Source organism: Mesitornis unicolor, unplaced genomic scaffold, assembly GCF_000695765.1.
Source record: "Mesitornis unicolor isolate BGI_N332 unplaced genomic scaffold, ASM69576v1 scaffold17477, whole genome shotgun sequence".
In the NCBI taxonomy this organism is placed as follows: domain Eukaryota; kingdom Metazoa; phylum Chordata; class Aves; order Mesitornithiformes; family Mesitornithidae; genus Mesitornis; species Mesitornis unicolor.
In genome coordinates this window covers 56237-67628 of record NW_010194505.1, presented here as the reverse complement: position 1 = coordinate 67628, position 11392 = coordinate 56237, and the positions used below count along the sequence as shown (strand labels likewise).

The 11392-nt window shown below is 50.5% G+C and overlaps 1 protein-coding gene across 1 annotated transcript in view; it reads right to left on the bottom strand.

Moving 5' to 3' along the window:
* Positions 1–3728: 3728 nt before the first annotated feature.
* Positions 3729–11392, bottom strand: part of LOC104543267 (lymphoid enhancer-binding factor 1-like) — a gene marked incomplete at both ends in the record, with an annotated part of 63897 nt that continues 56233 nt past the window's right edge. The window contains 5 exons of the mRNA XM_010187835.1: positions 3729–3801; positions 5847–5895; positions 9504–9611; positions 9826–9988; positions 10277–10387. Coding sequence (XP_010186137.1) covers positions 3729–3801; positions 5847–5895; positions 9504–9611; positions 9826–9988; positions 10277–10387 — 504 coding nt within the window. The remainder of the gene's footprint in view (positions 3802–5846; positions 5896–9503; positions 9612–9825; positions 9989–10276; positions 10388–11392) is intronic.

The window sequence follows — 11392 nt, the reverse complement described above, 5'->3', positions numbered from 1 at the left end:
TCAAAACGCGGTAATAAAAATTAAAATAATGCTAAAAGTTAAAAAATAGTAAACAAGATAATACTAAAAATAAAAAAACAGTAATAAAAATAAAAATAATAAAACAAAAAGTAATCAAAATAATACTAAAAATGAAAACCAGTAATAAAAATCCAATCAGTACTAAAAATAAAAAAGTAATCAAAATAATGCTAAAATAAAAAAACAGTAATAAAGCCCAAAATAATACCCCAAAAAGTCATAAAAATAATTTTTAAAAATCAAAACATTACAAATCAAAATAATAAAAATCAAGCTGAGGAGGTCATTTCTCAGCAGCTCAGGACTAACGCCGCCATCCGGGCTCCTCCCCTCCTGGGGGAGCTGAATGGGGTGAACGGGCTTGCAGCCGTGTTCAAGCCTGAAACGTTCCCCGCGGTGTGTGAGCCCGGGCCTGCCCGCACAGCACACATGGGACACGTGTGTGTCGTGTGCTCGGCTGCCACACCACGGCATGGGGCCACCGCGCAGGCAGCTGCCCGGCCAGCACAGGGCTGTGCCCACGCAGGGTGCGGGACCATCGCGGTGGCCAGGGGTGCTGGGTCAGGCGCTGCCAGGACACCACCCCCCCGCTCCGGTTTTCTCCTCAGGCAATGTCAATCAGCCCAAAATCTTAAGGTCTTAAGAGCATCTTTGCCTGTGGCCCATTCCCTAGCACTCTCCTCGACTTGTGCCCCATGTACCATCGCAGCTCTTCGTTCTGCAGCAAAAGCCTCTGATCTCAGCATCTCAGAACACATCCATTCCTGGCTCAGCAACCGCTGAAAGTGCTCAACAGAGATCCAGGCAGAGGGAACAAAACGGCCCAGGACCTCGGAAGATGTGGTCTGAGGCTGGCTGGGGTCCTGCTCCGGATGCTAGCGCAGTCCTGAGGCGTTCAGGAGACTTTGTTGGTCTTGGGAGGGGAGATCATCTTTTAAACTGCTGTCTAAGCTAAGGACAAACAGCTCTGACACCTCAGCCACGGCCTTCCCGGGCAGGAATGTTTGCTGTGATCCCTCCCGTAGGAAGCAGAGGTATAAGTTCAAAATGCAATGTCAACGGATATGGGAGAGAAAGATTCAGGACCTGAATGGGCCTGCAACTGTGAAAGACGCTGTTCCATGCTCCCTTTCTGTGGAGTGTGACAAATAGAGCTCATCAGCTGGGGAAGATTTACTCACAAGAAGGATTTTTTACAGAAAAGCACCCCATTGGTGGCAACTCTCCTCCCTCAGGCCTGCTTTCCTGGTAAAAAAGGGACTTTTGGGAAGGTCCCAGAGACAGTAATGCCACCTATCTCATCCCCTGGAGAAGACATTCAGGTTCCCCACTCGTTTGTATGTTATGAGCTGGGGTCTCAAACACAGAAGTCATACATCACCCTTGATTTGGGCACGATTTCTCCTCATCCCTTGACAATTCTGCTGTTCACTACCAACCAGGACTATTCAGCCTGAGTTCCCACTGTCATTTCGTACACCCAGACACTTGAACCACTCCTGGCTACCCAGAGTCGGCCCCTGCCACCGCTGTCTCCGTGTACTTGGTGTTGAGCTGCTTTTCCTGCTGTATGACAGATCCTCCGTGTCACCTGCTATGGATCCTCCAGCATCTCAGTATAAACAAAAAAAGCTCTCAAGATGTCACCTTAACAGTAGTGAGGGAACAATTCCTCTGCTGGAGATGGCATTAATGACTTTACAGCTAAAACAGCTCAAAAGAACATTTTCCTCCTGCCCAGCTCCCTGCCTTGGGTGCCTCATTTGAGGCAAACAGATCAAATGGAGAACTTGCTAATGTGGACTCACACCTTTCTTTGATCTTACTAATGAAAAACTAGACACTGTTAGAATATGTATTAACTAGTCCAGCATTAAACATGACTTTGCACTGGATGTGAACAAGAGGACTGCTATTACTATTAGTGTCATCATTAGCTGCGGTGACCCAATTAATGTGATATGAAACACGACAGCCCTGCTGTCCTGAATATTTAACTCGGAGGTTATTTTATTATTGGGCTGTTTGGCTCCCAGAGCAGCCAAACCGGGGGAGAAGCTGTATTTCCCACAGACATCTCAGGAGAAGCTGCAAGATGGAGTGTTTCAAGGACCTGTTTAAGATGATACAAATCTATCCATCGACTCACTCATCTGATTTAAAATAACAGGGGGAAAAAAGCAGATCTGATACTACTGATTGCTAATAATGAACCCGTTAGTGGGCTATGGTTGATGGGGCTATTACACAGCTACAGGGATTTATCCCTCCCCTTTAGGGACTGCAGCACCACGGAGTGTGGGGGGAGGAAACACCCAGTTTTAACCAGTTAACCTCTCCAGTGATGTGGAAATCCTCTGGTGGAAGTTGCTTTCTGCAGGCAACCAGAGCACGTAGGACAGGGGCCCTGGAGCCAGCAGTGGCACGTTAGTACGGGGAATTGCAGAGCAGCTGTGGTCAACCAGGGCTTGAAAGGCAAAGGTTAAAAAATCACAGCACACCAAGACCTGCGAGCACTCCAGCAGCCTGTGTTAATGGGGAAGCAGTGCAGAGAAGCTGAATTAGGAGAGTTCAGAGGGAAGGGGAGGAACTGCCCGCAGAGCTGCAGCCGTGCCCTGCGCTGCCGTGCGGGGCTTTCAGCTTGGTGGTGTAGCTGTGGGAGTAACACAAAAATCCCTCTCTGGGCATTCATGAAGCATTAATGAGACACTAAGGGAGCTCTGTCCAGATCCTTAATCTACACGGCGTGTGATGGCTTCACGTGGTGTCTATCAGGCGAGCGGGGGGTCTGCTGCTGCCCAGCACCCCGAGGCGCAGATGCGGCTGCGGGAGGGGACCTCCCCTCAGGGACCCGAGCTGGGACGAGGGCAGTGGCCAAGCACTATTGGCACTCTGCAGGGCTACGCATTGGGCTTCAGATTTGGGTAGACTTATTTTAGTCACTTTAAGCTAAAAGCATATGTAAAAGCAAATGCAAGCACATTAAGCAACGCTTCCAGCTTTTGCTAGAGTCCTCGACGCGTTGCTGTAAAAAAGTGCTATGAAAACCTCTGTCCAGGCTGGAGGATCTCTGTGCTTTGGTGCCCAGGTCCAGAAGCCCCCCAGGAGCTTTTCCTGCCTGGCTGCACTTGCAGACCCTGAGCCGAGTAATGCTTGGTTCAGGCACTGAGCTTTGCTATTGCCTGGCCATGGCCATGCCCTCAAAGCCTGAGGCACAGGGCACTTCCAAACTGGCTCACTATGTGAGGCTCTCCCACCCCATGGTGGGTACTGCAAAATTTCAGGGTCAAGAAGACATGGAACTCAAAATACATCATTAGCCCTAGTATAAACAGAAAAAAGAAACCCACTGACTACTCATTGCTGACCCTAGGGTGCTATTTATGCAATAGGAAATCTTCAGTGGGGCAAGAAAGCCTCACATTGGGGTCACAGAGGTCTCCACCTGGAAATAAGCTTTTAACACCAGGGAAGTCTGTCAGCTGAGGCACACGCACAGCGTCACACCAACACTGTGTAATGTTGAAACGCGGGGGGCAGCCTGACCCTTGGAGCTCGGACAACACCTCCTGAGGATGCCTAGAGAAAACCCCATCCCCGTGGGGTCGCAGCAGCCCCGTCGGCGCTGGGATGGCTGCAGGAGGACACATGGAGCCAAACCCGCTCGCCCAGGAGCACCCCAGCAGCAAGGAGATGCCAATACACACCTGCACGGGCCGCACCAGTCCGTTTGTTGGTTGAGGCCAAAGCGAGCTCTGCATTTCTTAGGAGAGGCAGGATCTGAACACAGAAGCATGCGTGGCGGAGAATGGGCAAGGCAGAGGCACAAAGAGGAGGAGGAGCAGGAGGAAGAAAAGAGGCAACATCATTTTAGCCACTTTAACACATGACTAATAGACTACAATCCATTTTCATTCTTTTTTCTGCAACAGACCGGTGCCAGCACCACCTCTCCTGGAAAAAAGTGATCGTTAGGCAAGTATCAGTGATCACTGCTGGCAGCTGGAGGAGGAGGTTTGGGAAACAGCCCCAGTTCTGGGAAATAGGGGCAATTATGGGGAAATTCACAGCTATTCCAAGTTTTTAAGTTTGGAGAAGCTGCCAAATCCCAGAGGCACTGCCTGCCTCCCGTGTCTGCAGCCTTACCTGCTCCCTGCCCTCCCAGCAGCGACTCACGGGGCTGCCAGCGAGCTCAGACTGCGCGTGGAAAAGAAGAGGAGGAAACGTTGCAGAAGCAGGCCAAAAGCAGAGTTAGCACCAAGGAGACCCAGGACCGAGTCTGGCCCTCACCATTCCCCTTCCAGTTTTAATGGAAAAGCTATTCTTTCCTAAAATGTTGCGGTTTTACTGTATGATTATGGAACTGATGAAGGTGAGGCCCTATTTGCTTTTGGGCACATAGTGTTTTTTCTCTGGTGCTGTAAATGGGATTTGAAAAGCACATTTCTGTGCTGGATTCACACTCCCTCTTTCAGCCACCATCAGTGTCTCCTGTTGTCTATGACCAGCAGTTGGTTTTCAGTCCGTAATGGGTGAAATTATCACACATATGGAAATATAAATATCTAGATACATTACCTATAAGCCTAAAAGCTTGCATTCCCCTTCCTGATCAGTCTAGGCACTGAACGAGATCAACAGTGTTAACTAAACTGGAGATATTACTGGGACACTGTCATGGAACTGCTTTTTTTGGACAACTCAAGGAGATCATCAATGGTGATTCATTAAATTAATGAGATACTCTGAACTTTACTAATTAATGCAGACTGTAGGATTCTGGTTGCACGGATGTGTAATCCACAGCAACACCACCGGAGCTGGACTCCCGCGTCCCAGCCAGCATCCGAACCACCCAGATGCAGCCAGCTGTGCCCCGTGGGGTCCCCAGCGCAGGTGTGATGGTCTCTGCATGGCTCTGCAAGGCCAGGACAGCAACAGCCTGCACTGGCACCCTCCAGGGAGCATTTCAAGAGGGAGAGGGAACTAGGGTTCTGCTTCAAACACCAAAAGCCTATCATCTGGCTGTCTTAATTTCATCATGAATGATGAACAGTAATGAACCGGTTACACTGGAGACTGGGAAAAGCTCTTTGTAAGTCTATAGGCAACCACGGAATGGACACTGGAATAAACTAACTTCAAGTATACTTGATGCCATAGTGGGCAAGGATGGTCTCGTGATGTTTTATAATAAATATTTTGTGGTAGAGATATTATTTATTCCTGATATAGCCGAAATACTTCAGAAACCAGCACAGGAATAGCCCTGGATGATGGGAATGTGTGTGTCACCAGCTGGAATCTGTGAAAAGGGCCTTTTCTATTAAACAGTGTGGTGCAGAGAGTCAGCTGGTACTGATTTTTGGTAGGGCTTTGCTTGAACTCTAGGTTACTTTGGAATGAAAACCAAATCTGGGGTAGTTCCATGGGTGAGCTCCAATCCTGTCACTGCATTTAGTTGCACACGCAATACTGATGCACTGGAGAGGAGTTCTCTCTGATTAACGGTATCTGTAGGGTTGATGGGGACAGTCACCCTGGATGTTTTGAATACATAAAGTTTAGTGGTAATTTGTTTGAAGTTACACACTAACAAAATCTAGTGTTATCAGTTTTCATGAACTACCCATGTTCTAAATAAACACGTCTATTAAAAAGTCACAGATAGGTTAATTTACCGTGTCTTAAAACACCACACATACTTCTTTCATTAAGCTCAGGACAATAAAAGAAATCACAGTAAAACATGGCAACAGCTTTGCCTTCAGATCATCCCCTCTGAGCAGAAACGAAGGGGCAGCGACTGAGCCGCAGGTATTTACCTGAGTTGGAATCTTGCTGCTTTTCCCGTGTTCGTCTCTTCTTTTTCCCCTGGGAAACCAAAGGAAAGGCCGTTAGCGCCTGTGCTGTGCCGGGTTTTCAGGGCTGGATGGGGCCTTGGGGAAGGCTGCTGCTGCCCAGGCAGGTCCTCAGCTGCATCAGCCACGGCGCCACCAGCTCTGCCCATTGCAGGGAGGGCTGAACTGGGAATTACTGCAGGGGACCTGCTTGGGTTTATCTATGTGGGTATCCCTTTCCTTTCCCCGACTGCCCAGCACAGCGCTCCTGAGGAGAAACCCAAATCTCAAAGCAAGCACCCAAATTTGTGTTTGTGTCCATCCTGATGGCCGTGTTTTACATGGCACAAACGTGTTCTGGGCATGTACCTTTTCTCAGGAACACCCCCTGATTTCCACTACCCCAGCACCCAGCACTATGGGCATTTTGACTCATCCCAAAACCCCTCTGCACAGGATCCATGTGTGCGGAGAAACAGCCACAGAAACTCAGAGGAGACGGCAGCCGCATCCCTGCTACCACCTCCTGCATCTGCTGCATCCTCTTCCCAACTCGCTGCCCTCTGCTCTGCTTTATGAGTCTATGACCACGCTACCGAGACCCTGATTTACACCACAGTCTGCGTAAGAAGGTGCGAGAGAAAACATCAGTGGATGCAAAGCAGCTACAATAAACCCAGCGCCTGACCCTGCGCTGCTCAGCACCTCTACCAACTCCTGCCAGTCCTCCCCAGCCCACCCTGATGTGTCTCACCTGGAAATCTCACCCATTATCACTTTAATGAATTGACTGATAGCTTAATTAGTAGATTTAACTAGATTAGTAGAATGAAAGAAGATTTACTGCATGCAGTAGAGGCAGTCTGATCAACAGCAGACCCTCCTGGTATGTTTCTATTGCTCCTCTCTCTTTATGTTTCTAGAAAGCACTTGGCCCATTTTAGCACCTTCCCTATTTCCAACACATGCTTTAATGTGGTACCTTATACCTGAACAGAAATTGCTCCGTAATGCGTTACCAGGAGGAGCATCCCTGATTTCAATCAGGAAAGTAAGTTTTCAGAAATTCCCAGAGATTTATTTAAAATAATGCTTCTCTATGTCAGTGCTTTTGTAGCTTTGGACCCATCTCTCATTCTTCTGCTTTCTCCCCTCACTATCAAGAAAACCCAATTTTATCTCCAAACTGCCTCTCTTGACTCACAACGCACAACTCCCCTTGTCTCCTAATGAGCTTATTAACGAGGCCACGGCTGCGCAGGAGCAAATCTGGCCTGCATGGAGCAGGCGGCTCGCAGGACTGCCTTTAACCCGTGACTTTTTATATGACTTCTTGTGGTTTGAGTGAAGGTGGAAAGCTCCGAGCTGCGGTAAGCTCTTTCTTCAGTGTGGGAGCAACTCTATTTCCTGCCTGATATCCGCATCACGTGCTGCAGAAATGACCTACATTCCTCCTCCTCGTCCTCCGCCTCCCTGCTCCAGCTCTGGAGAGAAAAGCATCTCTTGCAACCACCACAAGACCCGAAGCAGCTGCTGGGAGAGCCGACGTGCACCTTCGGATCCCACTAGCCAGTTTGGGAAAAGGAAAGGAAAGGAAAGGAAAGGAAAGGAAACAGCCTTGGCCAAGATGAAGGATGCTACAGGATTGAGATTTCCATGGAGGACGCACTTGGTCTTGGAGGAAGATGATGCCTTGCTCTCCAGATGCTACTGCCCTCCAGATGTGCACCCACCGATGCTGTCGCCCTCCAGAGCCGCCCTTAGAGCAGCACCTTTGGTGTTGCCCCGGTTTCCCTAAGGGTGGCTCCAGAGGGCGACAGCATCCAGCACTGATCGTGAAAAAGCTGCACATGGATGCTGAGCTCCTGCTCTGTGCTGCTGCAGGGAAATGCAGGCTGGGGGCTTCCCATCACCTCTGCCTTCTCTACAGCATCTCTGTCCTCTGTTTTTTAGCTTTTTAGGATTTTTTTTTCTGTCTGTTTAAGGGTGTTTTGTTGCCTTTGGTGGATTTTGGGCTTTCTGGAAGGAGGGCTCCGGTCAGGGTGGGCTGGATGGGTGCTCGCTGTGTGGGTCTCAAGGGAAATGATGGAGCCTGGGATCAAAGGGCAGAGCCCTCAAGTGGATGGATGGACATCTGAGGACATCTGAAGACTTAACGTGGGCTTTGCTTCAGGTCTCTAATGAGCTCATTAGGCATGTAAGATCAAAATAGAAAAACCAGAAAAGACCCGGAGTGTATCCCATGCTTCTGGGGCACTGCTCCACCTACGCGACCTTGTTTAACGTGGTGCTACTGAAATGATTAATATAGCCAAGAGGAAATGATTTTTTTTTTAAGAGTAGCCTTAAGGGTGCCACGGAGAAGCCTGGAGGCTTCCCAAGTGCCAGCCCTACCACCGTGATCTGTGAGGCAGCTTGGTCCCCCCAGCCAGCCCAGGAGCTGCCGCTGCTTCTCTCCAGGGAACCCTGGGCCCACTGCAGCCCCCTCCAAAAAGAGCCACTATTTTAGATGCAGAGTCTCTCTATAAAAACCAATCCCCAGTTTTTTCTCTGCTTACACCTTGGGGATTGGTTTAGCATCAACTGCCGTGGCAGCGTACCTCGCTACGGCCAAACCTGAGGAGGATCAACACTGGTGCTTTCCTTCGTTCCCTCACACACAGGGAAAGCTCTTCTGGCTATGGGAATGCACGTCTCAATGCCCAGCACATTTCAGGGCCCTCTGCACCAGTTAGTTTTTATTGCTGAGAACCACTGCTCTTTGCTGCATGGCTTGGCTGCGCCGCTCAGCAGCCACTGCCTGGTTTGGGGACTTTATTTTTTTCTTATTCTTCTTTTCAATCTGGGAAGGGGTTTTTTTAACCCTATCATCAACTTTGGTTGGTAAATGGATCACCAAAGAGAAGAGCTGGGTTGAGCTCACAGAGCGAGCAGTGCTGTTGTCTGCATATGCTCAAATTGCGCTTCTATACTTTGAATGTGCTTGATTTGGTCAGGGTCTTCAAATAAAGATGGATCAGGGTGGGATCAACGGCCCCGAGGGACAGACAGAATTTCCCTATCTGCCATCCTGTGAGCACCACTTACGTGTGCCACAATACACGGGGCTCCTGCTTGTGGTGCAGCCCCATAGAGAGTCTGAAATCGGACCTGAAGAGCCTGAGAGACCAAGGTGTGCACTACAACTCACAAAAAGCAGCTTATACTTTCCTCTTTCACCTTTTTAACCATTATTTCCCATTATTATTACGCTGTCATGAGTGTGGCTTGGGCAGGCACGTTGTGCCAGTCTCAGCTGCTGTCCAAGATGCTCAAAGTGGTGGGTTTCCATAAAGTTATATTTCCAAAGATCATCCACATCACTTTAAAAGTTCCTCTTCCTTTCTGCTTGTATTTTTACTTGGACAGTAAGTGAGGAAACGGTGCACATGAGTTGCAACATTCATGCCACACATACGCAATGAGGAACAGCCAAGAGAATACTCAAAATATTCTTGAAATGTGAGTTTCTAGAGCTATTGTGCCATCAGGAACGCAGTTACCAGGGACAGGCGGGGTGCTTGGCACACGCCAGTTTTCAGCCCCCCTGGGTCGTTTCTGGCCGTGCCCTGGGGAGGGGGTCCGAGCCGCGCAGCCACTCACGTAGTTGTCTCTGGCAGACCAGCCGGGGTACAGCTGCATGTGGAGCTGCCGTTCCTTGCGCGCCAGTTCGTAGTATTTGGCCTGCTCCTCCCGGGACAGCGCGTGCCACTGCAAGGACAAGCACGGGGGTGAGACCCAGCCCCGCCGTCCCCTCCCAGCCCATCCCATTGCAGCCGCCCGCTCCCGGGCACGCCTGACCCTGAGTGTTTAAGGATGAGAACACGCGGTTTTGAAAGCAGAAGCTTGTTACATGCTTAAAAGCAGCTGGAAGGGATGGAGATGCTGCACTGGGACAATGGCACTGAGCCCCCCACGCTCTTACCCTTCTTCCCAAGATCTGGTTGATGGCGGCGCTCTCCTTCAGGGTGCATTCGGCGATGACTTTCGCCCGCATTTCTTTCATATACAACATGAAAGCATTCAGGGGCTTCTTGATAGTGGGCTTCTTGGCTTCCTTCTCTCTCTTTGGTTCTGGCTGAGGTTTCCTTGGTGGGACCGAAAGAGGAGCTGTCAGCATCACAGCCACCCTCCAGCCTGGCTGCCTGGTGGCACCAGGCTCAGCAGAAGACTCGACACCAAACCCACTCAATGGCACAAGCAGGTGGGGGGCCCGAGATCTGCCCCTTGAATGCACCCCATTGCCTGATGCAGGCAGAGCTCAGTGTCCATCCATCCCACCCCACCCCGTGCTAGCATTAATAGGGATAAATTAAATGCACATGAATTTATTTAATTTAACACTGCCGAGGAGCCCTGCCAGCTCTTGAACTTACATATTTCGGTCATAGTGCTCCATCTCTTGCTTGCCGGAGTGGGGCACGATGGCGGGGTGCGGGATGCCGGTGGTATGCATGCCAGAGCCCAGCATCAGCGGGTGAGTGAACCTGCAACAGAGAGCGGATGAGCCGCGCCGGGGATGCCGGGGATGCCGGGGACGCCAGGGCAGCCGGAGTGGCGTGTCTCACGAGATGGCACTCTGACGTGGCAGAAGCAGACGAGAAGCAGAGGACACAGAAAGCAAACGCACGGGTGCTGCCAGGATGGCACGGGGCAGTCAGTGACCCCCGCCCCCGGGTCCCCCCCATGGCACGGCCAGACGAGCCACGGGCACGTGGGTGGGAAGGGCCCAGGGAGCCAGCCTGGCCGAGATCAAGGGCGCTTTCAAGCAGCCGCTCCAGCTCCTCAGATCTCTGTTGCTGCAATATCTCATTAGCACTGCAGAAAGGAACAACAAACTCAACTGGGGCTTGGATGGAAGAGATTAGGACCACCCCGCACCTTTCTTTTAACAGAAACAGCATGAGTCTGAACATGAACCAAACTGCAACTCTAGGAGGTGCACCTTGCCTGAGCAATGCTCTCCACCAACATGGGCCTGAGATCACGAGAGTTCTTGCTAGCTTTGCGGCCTCATTAGCTCTCTCTGGAGTTTTGGAGGGTGAAGCCAGCGCAGTCAGCTCTGCCAAGCTTGCCACTTTATGACTGCAGTTTGAGATGGCAGAATTGCCCATGGGAGATTAACTGTTCGTTAGATACGCTGGCACGAAAAGAAAAGCTGTTTAATTTACTCCCCCAGCACAGTCTGATCCTTATCTGACCAGGTGTGTACTTTCTCGGCTGCAGCAGCACTGCAAAATCCACCCCAAAATCCTGTGAGCTCCTGTGCTGGGCTCGGGGAGGCTGCTGGGCCTCTGCAGGGAACCGTTAGCTCCTCTCTGGCCTTTGCCTTTGCGGCTGGGCAAAGCGGAGCCCCAGAAAGCAAGGAGGGCTGGCAGTGCTCCCTCACCTCTGCTGCGGGGCTGAGGGCTTGCACAGGTTGAGGGTTGCACGGATTGACATTTTTGCACGAGTTAGGGTTTGCACAGATAAGGGTTTGCACGGTTTTCCCG